This window comes from Furipterus horrens, unplaced genomic scaffold (assembly GCF_987537825.1).
Source record: "Furipterus horrens unplaced genomic scaffold, mFurHor1.1.pri manual_scaffold_17, whole genome shotgun sequence".
Classification (NCBI taxonomy): Eukaryota; Metazoa; Chordata; class Mammalia; order Chiroptera; family Furipteridae; genus Furipterus; species Furipterus horrens.
The window spans coordinates 109,725,309-109,750,090 of NW_028327187.1; the positions used below are offsets into that span (position 1 = coordinate 109,725,309).

The window sequence follows — 24,782 nt, forward strand, 5'->3', positions numbered from 1 at the left end:
GTAGGAATGAGGTTAAAGGTGTTGGGGCTTTTTAACTGTACTGAGCACTTGGACTTTTATCTTAAGCTGTGGTGAGCTACCAGTTGGTTTGTTTCAAGGGTGTGGCCTAATCAGATTCTTATTTTAGAAGGCCACTCAGCATTTTAAAGGCTGTATTTGGGTTGCCTGGAAGTGAGCAAATGAGTAAGATCAGCAGGTGGCAGTGTTTTTATGCTTCATGTCAAGCCAAGGAGAGGGTTTGAAGATCTTTTTCTTGATCCTTAGTAGCTCTTAACTTTGCTCACCATCTACTGTGATTGTTACTTAAAATATTCCTCAAAATATTCGGGTAACATAACTGACTATTTGTTTTTTCATAGTCGATGCATTTTAACAAATTGTATTTGTGTGTGTGTCTATGTGTGTGCACACACACATTTATGTGTGTATATATGTAGTCCAAGGTTCCACCAGAGAATAACTTCAGAGTTGGTATGAAATTGGAAGCCCGTGACCCTCGCAATATGATTTCGACATGTATTGCCACTGTCATTGGAATTAGCGGTGTCAGGCTGTGTTTACGCCTTGATGGTAGTGATGACAAAAACGATTTTTGGAGACTTATTGATTCTTCAGACATACAGCCCATTGGGACATGTGAACTGCGTGGGAACTTACTTCAGCCTCCACTGGGTAAGAATAAACAGTTTTAAAAATAACATATTCTTACTAATGTAATATTCAGTAGAAATAGTTTTAATGGCCTTTGAAAAATCTGTTCTTCTAGGCATTCTTGCAAATAGATGGTCAGGTGGTTACTGTAGAGAATATATGAGAGAGGAACTCATCAGTACTATATGTTAGAGAGTTTCACTAAGTATACATTTGGCATATGTGTGCTAAAGACTTCTCACTCCAGGGAAAGACTCATGCTGTCTTCAAACTTGAAATGTCAGAAGCTGCTGTACTAGATTACACATGCAGATTCAGAAACCCTTCTGGGGAAGTAGTTTGTAACATTTGATACAAGTCACTTTCTCTCTCAATATTGCCCACAGAACCATTCAGCATTTTCAGTATGGGGGTAAGCATAGGGGATTCCACATCCAGGCTCCAGATGCAAATGTGAGAATTCCATTTCATCTATAGTGGGAAGAAATCACAGTGAGATGGGTAGGAGTCAGTACCTTTAGGTCTTTGAAAAGCAGGAGATGGATGGAACTTACCAGCAAAGATTTTTAATTACAAAGCTCTCTATTTTGACCAAGTTTATAAAAGGTAAAAAGTATGTGACTCTAATTTTGGGCAATTTTTTTCTTTTACTACTTAGGTATAACCATGATATTTTACAGACAATAAGTGATTTTATTTATTTCATCACTTCTGTTATGAGTGATGGTGGGTTTTGGTTTTTATTTGTTTCTTCTTTACAGTGATGAAAATGAAAATTCCCTATTTTAAAGTACAATGAGAAAATGAATTTTTTCATCTCCTACTACTGAAAAATTCTCTGAAAATCAAAGTTTGATATATTCATAATAACTATTCTTAGTGATATCTTTTATACTGTTCTTGCTCTAATTGTTAATTATTTCTAATTTGGCTTAAACTGTTTTTAAAAACTAATCAGAGATGTGTTACTCCACGAAGATGGTTTAGGGTGGGTGTGTTTTCTGCCATTTGCCTTCATTCTTCATATCATTCACATTTTTTGTTGTTTATTTTTATAACATTTCTGAAATCATACAGAATTCTGTAAGAGGTATAAGTATAAAGCTGAGGCTTAGTGCTTTCCTGTTTGGGTTTTGTTTCTCAGTTTACAATATGATAATGTTTTTGTATTTTGTTTAAAGGAAATGCAGCTATTGTGATTGCCAGCATTTCAAACATATAGCCAGATTTATAATTATTCTTTTATCAAATTATTTTATTAACTAAAAATATGAAATATATAGCAATACACGCTGACTAGCATATATTTTTACAGTACATAGAAAAATACATAATTTTTCTCACTTTGCTCATTAGACACTTTTGAATAGTTTAATTTCCATATTAATAAAACACAACTTATTTAGTTTTCCTTCTAAAAATAGGTTTATTTATTTAAATCTTAAAGGTTATATATATATATATTTTTTTTTTATTAAGTTATTTATTTTATGTTTAGAGAGAGGGGAAAGGAGAAAGAAAGGGAGAGAAACATCGCTGTGTGGTTGCCTCTCACTCGTGCCCCCAACTGGGGACCTGACATGAAACCTAGTAATGTGCCCTGACTGGGAATCGAACCAGCGACACTTGGTTCGCAGGCCGATGCTCAATCCACTGAGCCACAGCAGCCAGGGCTTAAAGGTTATATTTTAAAGATTTTTTAAAGTATTAACATGCAAACAAAAAAGTATACAGATCATAAATGTAAAGCTTATAAATGAACACATCTGTATAACCACCACCCAAATCCAGAAATAAGACATTATCAACACCCCAGAAGCCCCACTCCTGCTGATCCTGTCATAACCTCTCCCTTCCCAAAGGTAACCACTGCCCAGACTTCCTAATATCATAAATTAGTTTTATCTGTATTTGAATTTTTATATCAGTTTCATCTATTTTTTAAACCATTTAATCTACGTTTGACTTTAGGGAATTACAAAATTAAGAAAACTGCTAAACTGAGAAGAACCATAGTGCATGATACAATAGGTTAAGATGGGGTTAAGAGAAAGGCATAAGGACTAGAGAATGATTCTTATGCAATATTCGGACCACAGTGTGGAAAATCTGTGCTGTAGATAGCTTGATTAGGTATCAGTAATAATATGGACTTATAAGGGAGTATGTAACAAATCTTCACTCCACCCTCCTTTTTTCCTAGCAACAATTATTTCCCTAATCAGATTAGGGGGGTTTAGTACATTTTTATTATAGGATAACTATCTGCCTGAAATTTTTTTTTTGCATGTTTTATCCTATTGATGGACCTGTTGCTAGTGATTCATGTGCCTCCCTATCTTAATGTATATATCTACATCAGGGATGCATGCCAAATTCTCTCCAATTCTGGCATCAAGGAAGGCAAGTGTTGCATGAAACAGATTGCCCTCAGAAAGCAGTAAAACTAGCAGGCCCCTGATCCCAGATATTGTAATAGTCACCATTAATTATAAGATCTTTAGAAAGATACCCGTTGAGTCTGTTTTGATAGCATCTGATACAGATTCTAAGAGAAGATTATGTGTAGTGTCTGTAAAGACTGCTAAAGTGAGAGCTGTATTTTTTTCTAACATATTGTATGAAAAAATTCAAACACAAAAAGTGAAAGAATTTTACAGTGAGCACCCACATATCCACTGCCTAGATTCTACTATTATCATTTTATTATACTTGCTTTATCACTCATCTATCCATTTGCCCTTCTATCAACTTTTCAATCCATCTTATTTTTAAATGTGTTTTTGAGTACATAATTGACATCGGTACATTTCCTCTGAATACTGTAGCATGCATATCATTTAGGGTTCAGTGTTTATTTGAAGATTTTTTTTTAGGTGAAATTTATGACAATGAAATGCACCATCATTAGTGTACATTTGCTGAGTTTGACAGAAAACTGTCTTTTTTCTGAAAGGAAATAAGGCAGGGGAAAAGGGCTGAAAGTCTTTTCCAGCCTTTGCCCTGCTTGTATGGCAGCTGTTGGTGGGAAATGGAAGCTCTCCTGGGTTCTGGCTTGGATCACCTGAGTGTTGTGGGCCATTCCTAACACATGTGTATGTTGGGAAACTCTAGCTAGTGGCTTCTCTAAAATGAATTTCTACCAGTACTGTAGCATTTTTGCCAAACAATACAGTGGGTACAGTAGCACTAATTGGAGAGTGCAGCTGCTCCTCTTGCCCATTTCCTGAGTTCCTCGATAAGAAATGCTGGGGGGAGGGGAGTAAAGGGGAGAAAATTGGAACTATTGTAACAATATAATCAATAAAATACAAAAAAGAAAAAAAATCACCTGACAAAATAAAATAAAAAAAAAAAAACAAGAAAGTCATTCTGCAAAATAGTAAATGAAAGATATTTTTAAAAAGATTTTATTTATTTATTTTTAGAGAGAAGGAAAAGGAAGGAGGAAAAGAGGGAGAGAAACATCAATGTCTGGTTGCCTCTTGTGCACGCCCAGCTGGGGAGCAGGCCTGCAACCCAGGCATGTGCCCTGACTGGGAATCAAACCAGCGACCCTTTGATTCGGAGGCTGGCGCTGAATCCACTGAGCCACACCAGGCAGGGCCGAAAGCTGTTTTAAATACCAACTTGCTGTAATATTATAGGGAGATTTTTCATGATATCTAATTTAATTTTTAAAACAGGGTACCAGATGAATACATCATCTTGGCCAATGTTCCTCTTGCGAACACTGGATGGATCTGAAAGGGCACCTACATCATTGTTCAAGGAGGTAAGAAAGAATTTATAGAGATTCCATTAATTTGACTGTAATTTTATTCTTTTAGTGGGAACACTTAAATACTTTGTCTTCTCTTACATAAAAAAGCAAAAATGCTTTTTAAATTACTGGGTTGGCAAGTGCATTAGTCTGTTAGGCTCACGTAACAAAGTACCACAGATTGGGTGGCTTAAGCAAAAGAAATTTATTTTTTTCACAGTTCTGGATGCCATAAGTGCATGATTTAAGTGCCATCAGGGTTGGTTTGTGGTGAGGACTCTCTCATCTGCTTTTAGATGGCTGCCTTTTCTCTGTTTTTACATGGCCTCTCCCTCTGTGCAGAGGGAGAGGAATCTCTGGTTTCTCCTTTTCTTATAAGAACAACAGTCCTATTGGGTTAGGGCCCTACCATTATGACCTCACTTAAACTTTTATTACTTTCTTAAAGGCCCTATCTCTAGGTGATCATAATGGGGGCTAGGGCTTCAGTTTGTGAACTTTGGGAGGACATAGTAAGTCCATAACAGTAGCTTAAACAACAGAAATTTATTTTCTCAAAGCTCTGGAGACTGAAAGTTTGAGATCAAGGTGTCAACAGGTTTGGTTTCTTTGAGGCTTCTCTCCTTGGCTTGTATTTGGTGGGAGCACACAATTCAACCTATAACAGCAAATCATAAAGAAAGCTCAGTTATAATCATCCACTAGTCAAAATGAATTACTGCCCTCTTTGTCTCCCTCCCTCCCTTCCTTTCTTATTATATTTTTTCTGTTACCATTTATCCCCCTTATATCCCATTCCCCCTGCAATTACTACCCTGTTGTCTATGTTCATGAGTACTTTTTCCTTTTTGCTCAATCTCTCCACCCACTAACATTCCCCCTTAGCTGTCAGCCTGTTCTCTATGAGTCTATTTCCCTTGTTAGTTCAGTTTGTTCATTAGAGTTCACATATGACTGAAATCGTATGGTACTTGTCTTTTTCTGACTGGCTTATTTCACTCAGCATAATGTTCTCTATGTCCATCCATGCTGTTGCGAAGGGTAAAATTTTCTTCTTTTTTATAGCCAAGTAGTATTCCATTATGCAAATGTCCCACAGTTGTTTTACCCACTCATCTACTGATGGACACTTGGGCTGCTTCCATATCTTGGTGATTGTAGATAATGCTGCAATGAACATGGGGTGTTTATGTTCTTTTGAATTAGTGTTTTGGGTTCCTTTGGATATATTCCCAGAAGTGGAATTTCTGGGTCAAAAGGCAGGTCCAGTTTTAATTTTTTGAGGTATCTTCAACTGCTTTCCACAGTGGCTGTATCAGTCTGCATTTCCACTGACAGTGCAAAGTACCCTTTTTCTTCCATGCCTGAACTGGGGATTGTATGTGCCTAGACCAGGATTGAACCCACAACCTAGGCATGAGCCCTGACCCGGAATCGATTCTACAACCTTTTGTTTACCAGATGATGCTCCAACCAACTGAGCCACACCAGCCAGCATTCAGTCACTTCAATTTGATTACAACTATTCATATTAGGAATGATAAACATTTGTTGTAGTTTAAAAAATTTTTTTGAAGAAGATTAAGGACCTAAGGGGACGCATCAATTAATATGACTCCTGCATTACAAAAAAAAAGTCTTTTAGTGCAGCTTTGAGCAGCAAGAATGCTAAAAGTGGGCTGCCCTACCAGCAAGAAACATAGGCAAATGCAAATCCTTTGGGCAATTTATAAAGCATATGTGAGAATAGCTAATAATAGGAGATGTTTAGCAGTAGTTTTAATTAAACACCTATTAGGTTGGGCTGTGACTTTAGAAAAGCCATTGAATTTATTTTACTTATATTGTTTTATCAGCTAGTTACAAGCCACATTATCAAACTATACATTTAGCTAGAGTGAAAAATGAGGATCCCTTTATCTTGTCTATTCTTCTATTCTACTGTTCTCTCCAAATTGAAGTTTTGTTTATGTTTTTTCAGACCTTTTTCTGTGCATTCACAAACATATATGGGATTTTATTTTTTTAAAGATAAATTGGAGTATATTGTGTATATTGTCTTTGATTTAGTTTTTCCCCTAAATTATGTATATTTTGGAAATATTTCCATTTTATTTAATATATATTTTAGGTTGTATTGTACTCATTTGTGGTATAGATTACCATCATTGATTTAACCTCTTCCTGAGGATGGATACTTAGTTCTCTCCACTCGTGTTTAAACTGTCTACAGTGACCATTCTTGCATAAGACTTTTTATATAAGTGTGAATAGCTACTGTTTTGGAAGTAGAATTGCTGGTTCAAGGGGAATGTATGCTGTAAGTGTTGATACATACTGTTAAATTGCATTCCAAAAGGTAGTCCAAGCTATGCTCCACAACTAGTGTATAGGTATGTTTGTATTCCCACACATTCAATAACATTGGATATTATCAATCTTCTAAAATTTTGTGAGTCTTTTTTATTGGAAGGTGGGGATAGGGATGCTATCCCTTTGATATAATTTTCATTGAACTGATTACCACTGAAATTGAACTTTTTAAATGTGTTTAATTGCCTTTTATTCTTCTGTGAATTGCCTGATTATTGCCTTTTCCTGTTTTTCTATTTGATTTCTTTTCTTACTCTTACTGATTTGTGGGTGCTCTTTTCAGCCAAGCTTGAAACTTGGCCAGAAGCGATCCTCACTCCTCCTTGACCCTGGCCTCTGGATAGCCAGTATAAAGGCCCACCCACTTAGCTTCCTAATTATTTCTTTGTTGTGCCTCTGCTTTCTAACCTTACCACCATTCCCCCTTATACAAGCTTTCCTCTTTGCTGGACTGTTTAGTCATATAACTGCCTCTGATCCTCACTTTTATGCACAACTGCTAGAAATACCTGACACGGAAGCTTTACCACATCATTTCCCTGCTTGAAACTCTTTTGAAGTTCCCAGTTGCACTCAGGATGAAGTACGTTTGTTAATATGGCCTTTGAGGTACCGTATGACCTGGTTTACGGTAGCTACTTCTTGCTTTGGATTTTACATTCTAAGTTGCTTGTAATAAGCCTGTTAATGTCATGTTTCTCTTTAGAGTTTGTTATCTCTGATTAACTACTATTTTTCTTTTAAGATTCACGTCAGGTATTAAATCCTCGAAAGTACTTTCTCTACTTCCCACTCTTTTATTTTATTCTTCTGTAGCACTTTGTGCATTTCTCAATCTTTGTAGGTATTGGGTTATATTATTATTTCACTGTCTCTTGCTTTCTAGACTGAGTTCCTTTTGAACAGTGAACATGTTTTTGTATTCTCAGTGCCTATCATTAGTCCTAGTACTTACTTATTAAATGAATGAAGAAAGGTTAGGAAGTACAGAAAGATGAATACATGTAGAGGAAGAATATGGGTTTTGTTTGGGACATGTTGGGGTGCCTCTGGGAAATTTGAGTAAGGATGACTAACACCAGACTCTTGGAAGTGAAGTGTTTATAACTTAGAAACAAGGTTTTGCTTGGGTACGTGGATTTGAGAGTTTTTAATTTAAATGGTAGTGATGGAAGCCTTGAGCATGAATGAGCTAGTTCAGAATATATAGGAGAAGAGAGGAGTGTCAATGTTAGAACCTTGAGAAATACCCACTCACCTTTATAATGTATAAGTACTCATAATAGGTACTTAATAGAGGTCAGTTAAGAGGAAAGCTGATTCTTTACTATTTGGTGGCTAGGAAGTTTATCATTTATATGAACAAGAACTAAAGACCAGGTGAACAAGTCTTCAGATATAGTTAAATAGTAATTGTGGGAGCAGAATATTGCTAGAGCTCGCTGCTGATGGCCCCAATTTACTATTCTGTGAAATAGAAAACTGCCAAAGGCAGAGGGGAAGATGTATACATAGGCTGAATGTCTACTGTGTTCTAATACTACTGAGGCAGAGACCTTTTTCTCTGACTGCCAGTTAAAAAATAAAATAATAAACGTATACTGAGGATACATTATTATTCTTACGGTAAATGGCAAAGGTTTGGAATAGCTTCTGTATGGGATGGGAGAGGTAATGGCTTAGGGACACATGATGGTGTTTTGGAGGGTTCAGCTAAAGATAAAGACTAAATATGTATGCCACTATATGTAATAAGCATGTGGGACTTTTCTCCAGGAGTGGTCAACAACTGAGTATATATAGGTCAAGTGGATTATGATAATCAAACTAAGATTTGGAGATAACAGAACAAGCACAAGGGGGAGAGTTGGTTTTGGGTGCTGGGAAGAAAGTGGTGACATGATGCTCTTAACCTGGTCTTCAGAAAGTGTAATAGAATTGTTAGAATGTTTGGTCCTCTTCTTTATATCAGTGGCTCTCAACAGGGAAGGGGAGCGATTGGTCCTCAAGGGACATTTGGCACTATCTAGAGATAGTTTTGGTTGTTATAACTATGTGTGTGTGTGGGGGGGTGATCTACCTACATCTAATGAGTAGAGACCAAGGATGCTACTTAATTAACATCCTATAATGCATGGAACAGCCCCGACAATAGACTATTCTGGCCCCAAATGGCCATAGTACCAAGGTTGAGTAACTCTGATCTTTATTAAGTTCTTGGTGATCTCATCTAATTTCTGGCTTTAAATGCAGTTTATATGCAGATGACTTCCAAATTTGTGTTTCCAATCCAGACCTTTTGCTCCCAACTCAGATTTGTATATCCAGCCTACCTACACTACATCCCCACTTGGATGTATAATAGACATCTCAAACTACTCAAAGCTTTCCTTCTAGTTCCTTGGACCAGAAACCTTGGTTATTATTTCTTTTACACACTATATCCAGTCCATAAGGAAGTTGTATTGGCTCTGCCTTCAAAATATATTCAAACTCCAACCACTTCTTGCCATCTCCATTGCTATCAGACTGGTACAAGCTACCTTTGTCTGTCACCTGAATTACTTCAGGAGCCTCCTTAGTGGTCTCTTTATTTATAACCTTGCAGTCTATTGTCAAAACAGCAACCAGAGTATTCCTATTAAAACAAAGGTGAGGTTATATCAATTCTTTGCTCAAAACCATCTAGGAGTTCCCCATTTTACTCCCAAGTTAAAGCCTGAGTACTTACAGTGACCTCCACGATCTACATATGACCCTTCATTCTCTCTCTGACCTTGTTTCCTACAGCTCTAATACTTGCATACTACATTTCAACCATAGTTGCTTCTATGTTGTTTTTGAACATTTCAGTTACATCTCCTATGTTAGGCCCTGGCTATTCTCTCTACCTGGAACACTCCTCCTCTTGATAACTACATGGTTAATAATCACCTCTTTTAGGTTTCTGCTCTACTATCACCTTCTCTCTGAGGGTTGTTCTGATTACCTTATTTAAAATTGCACAATCCCTCTCCTACAATGTTCTTTGGATCTCCCTTACTCATTTCTACTTTCTCTCCCTTTTTTTTTTTTTGCATATCACTTATTTCTAACATAGAATATATTTTACTTGTTTTATCATGTTCCTCATCTTCTTAACTAGCATGTGAGCACCACAAGGATGGTGTTTTTGTCTGTCCTGTTAGTTAATATGTATCAAATACCTTCAGTAGTGTCTGGCATATAGTAGTCACTCAGCAAATATTTGTAAATGAATAAATGAAGATTAAAGGAGTAGAATTGTTGATGATGTCAAAGAAGTAGTTGATTAAAAAGTAAAGAAGTAGAAGTTAAGGATAGGAGTTTGTGGTCAGAGGTAGACTCTCAGAATACAGCTGTAAACAAAACAGTAAAAAAACCTCTTATGGACTTACCTTCTAGCTGGGGAAATGCATTATAAATCATGCTAAACAAATAAAGTATGTATATATATATTTCATTTCTATGTATGCTAAGGAGAAGAGAGGGTGACATTTTCGATAGGTTGATCAGGAAGGTCTTGATGAGAAGGTGCCATTTGAGTGAACATCTGAAGAAAGGAAGAGAATGAGCCATGTGGTTACAGGGTTAAGAATTTTCCAGGCAGAGGGGTAATCCAGATAATACTGAGATTGGCTTCAGAGTTGGTGGGATTTGGGAAGAAATACCCTTTAAGGAGAAACATAGGTAAGCGAGGAAGGATATTAAAAGAGCATTCTTTACTTGTCACCTTCTAGAACAGAATCATTTTTTTCTCACAGTAAAAGAAAAGATATGATCCCTTGTTTTAGTATTACTTTTGCAAATTATACCTATATGTTTAGGAAGTCACTCAAGAATTGGTGTTGACAAACTGTATTATTTAAAAAGATTTAAAAGCGACTGAAGTTGCTTTGATATAAATATCTTGATATATGCTTATATAATGATATAAATATCATTACCTTTCATGGACAGCAGAGGGAACCATTTTGCCAATTATGTAAATCTGGAGGTAGCTTATTTTGTGATAAAGTCTTTTTGTTTACTATGTTATGCAAAAAGATCAGTTTCTTTGTTTTATTTTTAAATAAAGATTTGTTTTCTTTCAGAGTTTCTGTTAATATATGTATGGCTATACTGATTTAAGTAAATTCATGAAATTTAGAAGAATTCATAAACAGTATGAAAATCTTCAGAGGATAAATAGCAGAAAAGTATACAGTATTCCCTCACTTATTGTGGGCATTACGTTCACCCCTGCGATAAGTGAAAATCCACTAAGTAGGAGCCTTACATTTATTTTAGTATTTATATCTATTTTAAGGCTTTATAAACCCTTCCCACACACTTATAAACCGTTCCCAGTCCCTTATTAGCCTTTCCCACTCCCTTATTAACCTTTTCCACACTTTTATAAACATTACTTATGTTCTTAAACATATTCTACACTCTTAAACCTACGTAACTTTAACAACATACGTATACAGTACCGCAAAATCCTGCCATATAGCAAAAAATCCACGATAAATAATGAAATATAATATGTTGAAAAATCCCGCGGTAAGTGAACTGTGATATAGAGAGCGACTACTGTATATTGCCATTTGAACTTTGTTTGCTTTGCTAAAGAAAGTCTTACTCTTACTTTGTCATATGACAGTTTAAAGTTCTGGGATCCTTATGTGTGCCTTGAATGTTTTCTGAATTCAGTGAATGTCTAGCACAAAGTTATCAACTACCAAGGTTATCCTTTTTCCCTGTATGTGGTAACAGACAATTGATCTTTAGTGTCAATATGCAACTCTGTTTCTTACCTGCTATTTAGTTATTAAATACTTTGATATTTAATCATACTAACTTTTGCTCTGCTGACTTTCAGGGTGGTTTTAAAGAATCAAGTTAAGAATTTGTCATTAAAAGGACTTGGAGGGCTAACAGTTAACAATAATTATGGTAAAATATGGGCTAATGAGATGGGTTTAAAGGGGGCATTAAAAAGAGGAACAAACCTACCAGATATGTTTCTTAAATTATAACTTGGTGAAAAAATTAACTGAGAGCTTGTTTACTGTTCTTCAGGTGATTCCTTGGTTCATCCAGGGTTTTGTTTTTGTTTTTTAAACTGCTTGCTGTTGGATACTGTGCTGGAAATAATGTGAATGACATGAGTACCTGCTTTTGAGAATCCGTTCTTCTCATTGAGGAATGAACACATTCCAACAGTAGTTTTACAATTGAAGGCAAGAATGTCTCTGTTTGAGGTGGGCCCAGGAGTGGGTAAGAGTTGGTTAGGGAAGCTTTAGAAGGCCAAGAGAGCTGGGATTTGGAAATGGATGTGTTGGAGTTGGCCAGTCAGATGATGGGGTAAGGTGTTCCATGGAGTCGGTTGCCTAGGTTTAAAATCTAGCTCTGATATTATGGTGTATTCTTAGGCAATTGTTCATAAGTTTTATCATCTATAAAATGGGGATAATAATTTCACTGACTTCATAGGGTGTTGTGAAAGTTAAATTAATATATGGAAAACAGTGCCTAGCATATACTAATTGAAGATTAGCTCTTGATGTTATTATTGTAGAGATATAGGGGGTAGAATTGGCTGGTTGTAGTTTTTGAATGTGAGTATTAAGGGAAAAAGATGCCTCTAGGGTAGTGGTTCTCAGCCTTTGATGCACATTAGAATCATCTGGGGAATTAAAAGGTGCTGATGTCCACGCCCTACCCTAGAGCAGTTTAATACTTTCTCTGGTGACATGGCCTTCAGGTAATTCTAATGTACAGTGAGGCTGAGAGCCACTGGTTTAGGACTATTTCCAGGTTTCTGGCTCGGGTGACTGGGTTCTGATGGTGCCATGTAGTAGGATAAAATGCAAATTGAAAGTAAAGATGTTGCTTTCAACATAGCACTTGGGCTTTCTAAGAATCCTGTTACCATTTGCACGCTTTAACTTTTGTAACTAAGGAATACTTTTAAAGTGTTCTGGATTTGGATATCATAAATGACATCAGACTATATGAGTATGTATATATGACTTTTATGTTCTTGTGTCTGCATTTTATACTCTGAATTTATTTTTGGATATTATCTGTTACTGTTCCTTCTCTTTGAACTTACTGCCTTTCAGCATATACTATAATTTACATATTTATTGGTTTGTTTGACCTCTTTTAAAAAATTTCTTGTTGAATGCTTCTCCTGTTTTCTTCTACTCAGCCCCCAACCTTATTACCACCACCACTAGAATGTAAGCTTCACCAGAACAGTTATCTTTGATATTTTTGTTCACCAATAAATCCTGAATTCTTAGTACATACTGTACATATTTTTTGAGTGAATGAATGAATGGATGGATAAATTACTGTCAGGCTGGTTTTGTTTCCTTCCAGGTTCTTGGCTCTGCTCCAGAGTAAGTGAGATGTTGTAGAACAGAGTTTCAGAGAGATCTGTAAAAACTGTTTTTTTCTTGTATTTAATTGCTATACATGGAGCTCAATTTTTGGTTGCTAAATGTTGTAAGAATACAATTGAGCAAATGTTTAATACACCTAAATAATGAAAACTTTTTAAAATGTTTTTTATAGGAACCACCAAAGCCACCTGTAAATAATTTTAAAGTGGGGATGAAACTTGAAGCTGTAGACAAAAAGAACCCTTATATGATCTGCCCTGCAACTGTTGGAGGTGTAAGAGGAGATGAAATTCATATCAAATTCGATGGCTGGAGTGGATCTTTTGATTACTGGTGCAAATACTATTGCCGAGATATTTTCCCAGTTGGGTGGTGTCATCTAACAGGACATGTATTGCAGCCAGTGGGAACTCATGGTAAGATAATAAGTAACTATGTATTCTTTTATGCTATTGAGCTAGACCTAACTGCTATTGGCATTGAAGTTAGCACTTCATGCCCCCTGGAGCCACAGGCAGAGCAGCAGGAGCACTGTCCAGGCTAGAGAACTGGAGATAAAAGAAGGGTGTGATTAGAATTCTTGAGGGCCAGCCTAGCACCATAGTCTGAATTGACAGTCCACACTGTGAAGAGTATGGGCAAAGCTGGATGCCATACTTAGACTTTTGAAGCCTTGCTACTATAAGCACTTTGGGGTACTCAGCTTCCTTTATAGTTGATAGTAAATTTTAAAATACATACATCATTCCATTCTTTATATATAGAAGATAGATTTTAAAAGGTTGGGCATAACAACTTGTACATACATGTTTTATATGATTTTGTTCATTTTGCAAATTAAATTTATACTTTGGTAGTCTTAAGTAAAATCTACACATCAGTGAACAATTTCAACTCTTATGGAAGCCATCATAGATATTAGTAAGAGGGGGGATCAAAAAGAAAAACCAGAATTATCTTCTGGAGGGCGGGCCTCTTGTAGTACAGGCTTCCCATGCTATGTGAGTGTTCTAGGAACCCATCTGTATCAGTGGACCAGCAGGCGTTGTGAGAAGCTGCATTCAGCTTCAGTGATTTTTTTTTTAAGACTCTTTGAAAGCATTTGCCCATTTCATGATGGGTGATTTATGAGTGCATCTGCCCACACTGCGCTGAGTGTTCAGCAGTTTTTGACCAAAAACAGCATGACTCCCATGCTTTGCCCTCTCTGTTCACCTAATATCACCCCAAACAACTTTTTTTTGTTTTGTTTCCTGGAATGAAAAAAAATTTTCAAAGGGAAACATTTGCCAATGTGGAAGAGGTGAAACAAACAAACAAAATTCCGGCAGAATTACTAAAAGGCATCAAAATTGACGAGTTCAAAAACTGTTTTGAGCAGTGGGAAAAACATCTCAATAGGTGTATTGTATCAGATGGAGAGGACTTTGAAGGCGACTGAAGTTTAATCATATAAGAATAAATACACAATATTTTATAAATTGTTTTTTTAATTTCTCCCTCATATGTCATTTTAGTCATGGGTTTATCATTTGTTTTATAAGTTGAATACTATAATTTTTAAATATATTCTTTCAGAGAAAAGTCATCAAAACATTAGACTTCCTTGGTAACCCTTCCAAGGGCTTACATATGCCTAACCTAGTTTTCTGTGATAGAATAGCTGCTGAGATTTAAAAGGGATCCATTCACATAACCCAGTCATTTGCCTGAGTTAAATATAAGCTTATTTGTGGAATCAACTGTAAACATACTTAAAATTTACCTCACTAAATTTATTTATATCAGAAAAAAGGAAAATGGGTGGAGAAAATGAGTAGGTGAGGTGTGTGGAGGAGGGCAGTAGCTAGGTAAGAGCATAGAAGTATAGCCATATTACAATACTCCTTTCTTATTCACAGGAGCTATGTTCCAAAACCCTCAGTGGATAACTAAAATCTTAGATAATACTGAACCCTATGTATACTGTGTTTTTTTCCTATACATATATATACTTTATGGTTTCTCTTTGGCATATCCAAATTGTCAGCATCACTACTCTTGCACTTTGGGGCCATTACTAAGTAAAATAAGGGTTCCTTGCACAAAAGCAGTGTGATATCATGGCAGTCGACCTGATAACTGATATTGCTACTAAGTGACTAATGGGTGGGTAGCATATACAGCGTGGAGATGCTGGACAAAGGGATGATTCACATCCTGGGTGTGTTGGAATGGTATGGTGTGAGATTTTCTCATGCTACCCAGAACAGCACACAGTTTAAAACATATGAATTATTTATTTCTGGAATTTCCCATTTAATATTTTTGGACTGCAGTTGACCACAGGTAATTGATTCCATGGAAAGTGAAATCACATATAAGGTGGAGGGGGGGGACTGCTATATTCTTGTAACTGCTGTTAGAATTTTCTGTAATTTGAGACTTTAACATATCCCATACTACAGCACTACATACCATGATGTTCTTTTTATTAAGTATCTTTTAGTACTTCCTTACTGCCGTAATTTTAGGAAGCAGACATTAATTGATTTTTGTAAAATTCAATATGATCCAGATCTGTATGCACATAATACTAAGATAAATGAGGCATAGTCTCTATCTCAAGAAGTTTGCCTTCTATTGCAAGAGGGATGAATAGAGGGTTATATTTTAGAAAAATGATGCAGAATTAATTATGTAAAAATGGAGATATATGCTAGATATGACGGTGGCCCAAAGGCATCCAATCTCTTTAGGTTGGAGGGAATGGTGATTGAGTAAAGGAAAGCTTCATAAAAAGACACATGATGTGAGTATTATGGGAGAAGGAGTTTGTCAGGCAGAATGGAGATAAAGGTAGAGTGGACACATTGCAAAGGTTAAAATTACACAGTTTTCCTAAAAGCTGATGTGTTCAGTTTTGGACACAGTAACTTTGGAATGTGTGGCCAAGAATGCTGCTGTTCTTCAGTACCTGGTCTTCCTTTTTTTTTAGTAATACAATTTGGCTGCCTAACATAAAGACTACATTTCCAGCCTCTCTAGAAGTTAGATGTGGTTGAGACTAAGTTTTGGTCAGTGGAATAAAAGTAAGGTAGTATATTCTACTTCCAGGAGGTGTATTACAGAGAGATGAATTTACCCTTCTCTCTTCCTTCCCCTGCTTCTATCTTCCTGCTAGGAATGTGGTTGTTTTGGGTAGAGCTCCATCTTGGACCATGAAATGGGGACCATATTCTAAGCATAGTGGAATGGAAAGTAAAAAGGAGCTAGAGTCCCTGAGAACTTTGTGGAGAAACATTTTCATACTAACCTGTTCCAGACTGTTATTTGAGAGAAATAAACTTCTGTGTTATATAAAACACTATTCTTTTAGGTTTTTATGTTATTGTTAGCTGAACTTAATCCTCACTGATTTAGGATAACTTTAGAACATCTATGTGGACATGTCCATTGGATAGTTGCACATTCAGGGATAGAGGTTGACAAAGCAGGTCTGAGAGTCATCATGTTCACTCAAACAAATATTCTTTGTGTCAGGTGGGATTATAGGTGCTGGCAGGGGGAGGGGTGGGCAGCTTATACACCCTACTGATAGCAGTAAATATTGGAAGTTTTAGGTGTGGTTTTAATTATGCATGTGTAAGAGGTGGAGGTAGAAGAGGACCAACTACAGGACCTCATGGGTTAACATTTAAAGCAATAATTCACACACTTGAATCACTTGGGGGAGCTTGTTACAAGGCTGATGCCCTGGAACTCACATGCATGGGTTCTGAATTGGTAGGTACGGAGTAGAGCTCAGGTGTTTCCATTGCACATGGTTTGAGCCCCAATCTTTGAGAAACACAAAAATGACAGATGGGTAGAAGATGGAAGTCAATTTATGAGACTGATAAAAAGTGTACATAAATGTAAGTATCAATAGGTTGGTTCTCCCTACCGCAGGAGAGGAAAGCTTTTGAGGGGTAACTATTCAACATTATCATATGCAGCATAAAAGTCAGGAGGAGATCTCATTAGTGGTCTAAATAGAAGGGTGGTTACTAGACTTCTGGGCAAAACCATATTTTAGAGAGTTGAGGATTAAAGTGTTTTTATTTAATGTGCTTTTACCAGTACTTTCTGAGATCTGCCTCCTCTGTTCTTTGCTCCGCTAGACATTTTACTAGTTAAAGTGACATTTAGAAAACTTACCTTGACTTTATGCCCCTTTACCTTCTACCAGTTATGATAGAATTGTCTTAAATATTTTCTCTGCATTCATTGAGAACAGCAGCATTTAGGCAGTTTACATTCAGTTCACCCATTAAACATAATTTAGAAAACTCAAGAGGAGGAGGAGGTGTATTGAATTTACTTATATTTTTGCCCTTTTAATTCTTTTTTCCTCTCTAGTTTTCAAAGATTCCTTCTTTTATCATTTTCTTTCTGTTAGGGAACTTCTTGTGGTCCTCCTTTTAGGGTAGGTCATCTGGCAGCAAATTCTTGACTTTCCTTCATCCAGTGAAAACTTATTTCCCCATAATTCTTTTTATTTTATTTATTTTTAGTTTTTACCATCACCATTTATCCCCCTCCCTTCTTCCATCTCTACCCACCCTCAAAAGCACCACACAGTTGTCCATGTTCATGAGTTCTTTTTTTTTTTCCTCCATCCCTCTCCCGACACTCCATCTCTCACCCAGAGCTCTATGAGTCTCTCTATTTTCCTTGTTTTTTCAGTTTGTTTATGAGATTCCACATATGAGTGAAATCAAATGGTACTTGTCTGTCTCTGACTGGCTCATTTCACTTAGCATAATGCTCTCCAGGTCCATCCATGCTGTTGTAAAGTGTAATTTTTTTATGGCCAAGTAGTAATTCACTGTGTAGATGTACCATAGCTGTTTTTGTTTTTGTTTTTTAATCCTCACCTGAGGATATATTTTTTTAATTTCTTTCAGATAGAGAGGGAGAGAGAAACATCAATGTGAGAAAGAAACATTGATTGGTTGCCTTCTGGTATGCACCTTGACTGGAGCTCGAACCCACAAGCTGGGTATGTGCCCTGGCCGGGAATTGAACCCATGACCCTTTGTTCTACGGGACAATGTTCTAACAACTGAGCCACACCGGTCAGGGCTACCATAACTATATTATTCACTCCTCTTCTGATGGACACTTGGGCTGATTCCAAATATTGGCTATTGTAAATAACGCTGTAACGAACATAGGGCTGCATATATTCTTTTGAGTTAGCATTCTAATTCCCAGAAGTAGAATTGCTGAGTCATAAGGCAACTCCATTTTTAATTTTTTTGAAGTAGCTCCATCCTGCTTTCCACAGTGGCTAAACCAATCTACATTGCCACCAACAGTGCACACGGGTTCCCTTTTCTCCATATCCTCACCAGCATATGTTGTTGGTTGATTTATTGATGATAGCCATTCTGACAGGTGTGAGGTGATACATTGTTGTGGTTTTAATTTGCATTTCTCTGATGATTAGTGATGCCCTGGCTGGTTTAGCTCAGTGGATTGAGCGTCGGCCTGCGAGCTAAGTGTCGCTGGTTCGATCTTCCAGTCAGGGTACATCAGAGAAGGAAAACTCTGACTCCAAAAAACCTCCGCTGCCTTGCGGCATACCTCTTCTGGGGAAAGGCTAAGGGAGTAAACCCCAACAGAAAATCCGGAGCCGGAGTCCCTAAGGCGGTTTGACGTTGTAGTCAACACCGGCAACTCCTGCGGCGCACCTGAAGCCAAGCTGTATCGACTCCGTCTTTCCCTTGGACCCTTCAGCTGCGAAGAGAGGGGGGGTCTGCTGCACGGGCAACAGCAGACCCTCCATATCACCCTGCCCAGGCTCTGTAGCTTCAGCTCCACTGGAGAGGACACTCCAGCGTCATCGCAAGATGTCAATTCAACACGGGAGGAGACAGATGCCGTGTCACTCCCGTGTCGGACTGCACAGCCATTCTCGGCGGTGCAGATAGACACTTAAGAAGCTACACCATCGTCTCTCGAGACGGACGGCTGCCGACGACGACGAGTGATGTCGAGCATCTTATCATATGTCTATTGGCCATCTGTATTTCCTCTTTGGAGAAGTATCTATTCAGGTCCTTTGCCCATTTTTTAATCGGATTGTTTTTTTGGTGTTGAGTTTTAGAAATTTTTAATAGATTTTGGATATTAATGCCTTATCACACATATCCGTTGTGCACATGTTCTCTCATTCATGGGTTGTCTATTCATTTTGTTGGTTTCCTTTGCTGTGTAAAAGCTTTTTAGTTGTTTTAATTAAATAATTTTTATTATTATTCTATCACAGTTACCCTAATTTTTTCCCCTTTGCCCTCTTCCACCCATCCCACCCCCACTCCCACAGTTAATTCCCACACCGTTGTCCATGTCTGTGGGTCATTCATATTTGTTCTTTGACTAGTACCTTCCCCTTCTTTCCCCTCTGGTCACCTTCAGTATGTTCCATGTTTCCATCCTGTGGTTCTATTTTGTTTGTTAGTTTATTTTGTTCATTAGATTCCTCTTATAGGTGAGATCATATGGCATTTGTCTTTTACTGACTGGCTTACTTCACTTAGCATAATATTCTCCAGTCCCATCCATGCTGTCACAAAAGGCAGGAGTTCCCTATTTCTTTCTTTCTTTCATTGTGTAAATGTACCACAGTTTTTTGATCCACTCATTTACTGATGGCCATGTAGGCTGTTTCCAGCACTTGGCTAAGTTCTGGTGCATAAGTTCTTTTGAATTGGTGATTTGGGATTCTTAGGGTATATTCCCAGCAGCTGGATCAAAGGCAGTTCCATTTTTAGTGTTTTAAGAAATTCCATACTGTTCTCCACAGTGGCTGCACCAGTCTGCATTCCCACCAACAGTGCACTAGGGTTCCCTTTTCTCCACATCCTTGTTGAAAAGATTTTTAGTTTGGCATCCCATTTGTTTATTTTTTCTTTTCCTTCCCTTGCCCAAGGTGAAATACCAGAAAAAATGTTGCTATGAGAAGTGTCTGAGATTTTACTGCCTATGTTTTCTTCTAGGATTTTTAAGATTTCAAGTCTGACTTTTAGTCTGTGTGTATCTTGTTCTGAGGTGGGTCTCTAGAAGACAGCATATATACAGGTCCTGTTTTCTTATCCATTCAGCTACCCTATGTCTCGTGGTTGGAGCTTTTAAACCATTTACATTTAAAGTGATTATTGATAGATATGTATTTATTGTCATTTTATTTTAGATTTTATTTTTAGAGGAAGGGGAAGGGAGGGAAAAAGAGGAGAGAAACAACATTGTGAGAGAGAAACGTCAATTGGTTGCCCCTTGCACGTACCCTGACAGGGGACTGAACCTGCAATCTAGGCATGTGCTCTGATCAGGAATCAAACCGGAGACCTTTCATTTTGTGGAATGCTGCCCAACCAACTGAGCCACACCAGTCAGGGCACCATTTTATTTTAACTATGTTCCTCTGTTGTTTCTTCTTCTTTCTTTCTTCTTTCTTCTGATTCTTCTTCTTTCTCCTCTTCCTCCTCCCTCCTCCCTTCTCTGCCCTCCTCCTTCTTTTTTCTTCTTCTTAGGAAGGTCAGCACAAGTCTCAAAGCACCCAGAGATCTGCCTCTGCCTGTAGGCTGTCTGTTAGGCTTAGTCACTAAAAGAGCCTCTGGTTGTACTCCTCTGCAAACCGGCTTAAGTTCCACAGGGTGGGGCAATAGGGATTCCTGTGGGTGCAGCTATTGCTCCACCCAGGCTGATGAGATATGTAAGGGAATGCTCTGTCCAAGAAATATGGCTCCTGCAGTGTGGGAGAATGACTGAGCACAGGGATCCTGGTGGCTGACCCTTCAGCTCTCTCCCCAGAACCACCAACCCAAGACTCTCCACATGCATCTCTAGTCCACTCTGCCCTCCCTCAGCTGGAGTCTAGGGTAAGAGGCTGCAAATGAGATTTTATGTGTTGGCCCTTTAGGAGGCTCTCTGCATCTCTAGCTATCTCTCCCTGGTGGACGGGAACCCCGTTGCTTTTCATAGTCAGATGTTTTATCAGCAGTCTTCCTGGTTCTGGTGCTCTAGGTTGGGGAGCCCTGCTTGGGGTTTAGACTTCATGGGAACACCCCCGCAGCTGAGATATCCCTCCAGAATTTCAGCTGCTGCCCATGAGAGCTCATGCCTCTGCACTTGTACCAGTTCTTGATGTGGCTTCTTCTGTAAATCCTTGGTTATAAGGCTTCTTCTCTAGCTAGCCTTTGGTTGTTAATTCAGGATGATTTTTCAAGATTTAGTTGTAATTCCAGTTTGGTCCTGGGAAGAGGTCAATGTAGCTTCTACCTAATCTGTCTGTCATCTTGGATCTCTCTCCCCCAATAATTCTAGAGGGATAGTTGCTGGAGATAGAATTCTACATTGACAGTTCTTTTCTTTGAGCACTTGAAAACTGTTAATACAGCTTCATTCTGGCCTACATGGTTTCTGATGAGAAGTTTGCTGTTATTCAAACTGTTTCCCCCCTATAGGTCCTGTTATGAATAAGGGTCTGTTTATCCTTATAGTTCTTCTAGTGTTTACTTTATACTTTACATATTTTATGGCTACATAATCAGTTGTGTACAATTTTTGAACTGTTATAACATCGTGGTCAGTTGAATCTTCTGTAGTAACTTTCTTTATGGTAATTTAAAAAATATACTTTTATAGGAGGGGTCCCCATCCTCAGGGTTATGGACTGCTACTGGTCTGTGGCCTGTTAGGAACCAGGCTGAACAGCAGGACGTGAGTGGCAGGTGAGCGAGCAAAACTTCACTCACACTACTGCCTGAGTTCTGCCTCCTGTCCCCCCCACTATATCCATGGAAAAATTGTCTTCCCTAAAACTGGTCCCTGGCACCAAAAAAGTTGGGAACCTCTGCTTTATAGGCTATTTTATCTTATATTAATGTAGCTACACCAGATTTTGTTTTGTTGGTATTCTTGTTCTCTCTCTCTTTCTGTATCTGATGTTCAACCTTTATTCTTGATCTAAAAAAATTCATTTCTTGCAAATAGTTGTATTTTGATTTTTTTGGCCAGTCTTTTAACCGGAGTTTTTAATCTATTTATATTTATTATAATTGCTGATATATTTGTTCTCAATATGCCACCTGATTTTGTGCTTTTTATTTGCCTTGCCTTTTCTGTGTTTTATTTTCCTTTTCTGTCCTTTTTCTGATTCTGTTTTTCTTATTCCATTCCCTTCCCCCCCTTTTGTTTGGAAGACCACTAATGAGCTCTCCTCTTGACTTTTATGCTGTATTTGATAGTGTTGAATACTTATTCCTTAAAATCTTTTCTCCCCTATTGTTGAAGGAATTAACCTAGTGACTCTCCCATATTTATGTATAATTTTTCTCAGTGTCCTAAATTGACATCTATCTTCTACCCATCCTTCACTGTATTTTCTGTTCTTTTAATATGCTAGGAGTTTCAACATGCGTTATTAACTTAATGGAAGTCTGAAATTAGTATCTTTATTCTGCATTAAGGCAATAAAGAAAAATCAGAATATCCATTTCCTGCCTCCAATTCATATTGTTACTGTTATATATTTTAATTAATTATATATTTTTGTAATTGCACTGGCTATTATTGTTGTATATATAGTTAGTATTTGTTGAGGTTCATCAGCATATTTAACATGTTCTTTGCCCTTTATTCCTTCTTGGCATCTCAAACCTTTCATCTGGGGTTAGTTTTCTTCTGCCTGAGTTTGATCCTTCAGAATTTCCTTTAGCAAGGGTCTGCTAGAGGCATGCTCTGTCAGTTTATGTTCATCTGAATAGGTCATTATTTTAACTCTTTCCTTGAAAGTAATTTTCTCTGTTTATAGAATTTTAAGTTGACAGCTATTTTCTTTCAGCACAGTGAAGATATTCTGTTGCCTTTTGGATTCCATAGCTGTTGAGAATTCAGCTGTCAGTCCTAACTATATTTTCCTCTAACTGTAATTTGTCATTTTTTTCTCTAGCTACTCTTATTTTTATGTCATCTTGGGTGTTTTGCCTTTTCACCATGATACTTCCAGGCGTGGGTTCCTTTGAATCTTGATATCTTAGCAAAACCACGTATCGTCGTCGGCAGCCGTCCGTCTCGATAGACGATGGTGCAGCTTCTTAAGAGTCTATCTGCACCGCGGAGAATGGCTGTGCAGTCCAACTCGGGAGTGACACAGTATCTGTCTCCTCCCGTGTTGAATCGACATCTTGCGATGACGCTGGAGTGTCCTCTCCAGTGGAGCTGAAGCTACAGAGCCTGGGCAGGGTGATATGGAGGGTCTGCTGTTGCCCATGCAGCAGACCCCCCCTCTCTTCGCAGCTGAAGGGTCCAAGGGAAAGACGGAGTCAATACAGCTTGGCTTCAGGTGCGCCGCAGGAGTTGCCGGTGTTGACTACAACGTCAAACCGCCTTAGGGACTCCGGCTCCGGATTTTCTGTCGGGGTTTACTCCCTTAGCCTTTCCCCTGAAGAGGTATGCCGCAAGGCAGCGGAGGTTTTTTGGAATCACGTATATACCACAAATAATATGTTGTGTACTTTCAATGTGAAAATTTTTTAATGTTTGCTAATTTAACTGTTTTATTGTCATTAAGAATTTCAAGTGGCACAAGTAATATGATGTTGTCAAGCACTTGTTATGACTACTTCTTTAATACAAATAATGCAAACTATGTTAAAGTAGAATTTGGAAGCTGTGGAGTAGAAACAAAGATGTGCCCACTGGTACCACATAATGTTTTTTAAAGATTCACAGAAGTCCACAGAAGAAACTTAGAATTCTGGGGAAAGTATGGTTAAAAATAGGTGATACTCAACCAAAGACATTGTATATATGATTCATTTTGATTTTTTTAGGCATTGTTTATTAATTACAAATAGATTAATAGGGTTAGTACTGTATTTAAACAAGGTTTTTTGAGTAGAGAAAACATTTACTGTAACTAATACATTATTCATTAAATCGCAGCTATCAGATAAGCATATCATTTCTTCGAATAATGTGATATATTTTGAGAGAAAAATATAAAATTGAGGATTACTAATTTTAATCTAACAATTTTTTCCAACTAGAAAAAGTAACAAGTGCTTAGAGCAAAAATTTGAGAAAGGCATGCAGATCTCTGGCCAACAGTTTGATCTGAATTTGGCTTTATATTGCTTTTTTTTGTCTTACACAATTACCTTTAGAACATATGCATGGCTATATCTATATAGAAATGTTGAAATAAATTATGATATAGTTATTCTTTAGAATAATATAGAATAATTTAGAAGAATAAAATTGTTCCTGTTACTAAGAAAGCTTTCCAAAATGTATGAAGTGAAAAGAAAATCCCCCCAAGTACATAGAGTATACTATTAAGTTAAAAGAAGATAAGTATGTATTTCTATATGTAACTATAGATGTATGTATATAGATACATAGAGAAGATCTCAAAGGCTATATACATCAAGTCTGTACAGTGATTATTTCTGAAAAGGGGTGTAGGGTGATAACAGAAGTGGTAATGGGAACTTTTGCTTTTATCTGTGGCTTTTTAAGGAAAAAATGTATGTTACATTTTTACTTTAAAA

General features: G+C 37.5%; 1 protein-coding gene across 1 annotated transcript in view; it reads left to right on the plus strand.

The window, feature by feature from the left end:
* The first annotated feature begins 431 nt into the window (after positions 1 to 431).
* SCML2 (Scm polycomb group protein like 2) overlaps positions 432 to 24,782 on the plus strand; it is a 58,935-nt gene continuing 34,584 nt past the window's right edge. The window contains exons 1-3 of the mRNA XM_090264167.1: positions 432 to 672; positions 4,338 to 4,426; positions 13,373 to 13,616. Coding sequence (XP_090120293.1) covers positions 474 to 672; positions 4,338 to 4,426; positions 13,373 to 13,616 — 532 coding nt within the window. The 5' untranslated portion in view covers positions 432 to 473. The remainder of the gene's footprint in view (positions 673 to 4,337; positions 4,427 to 13,372; positions 13,617 to 24,782) is intronic.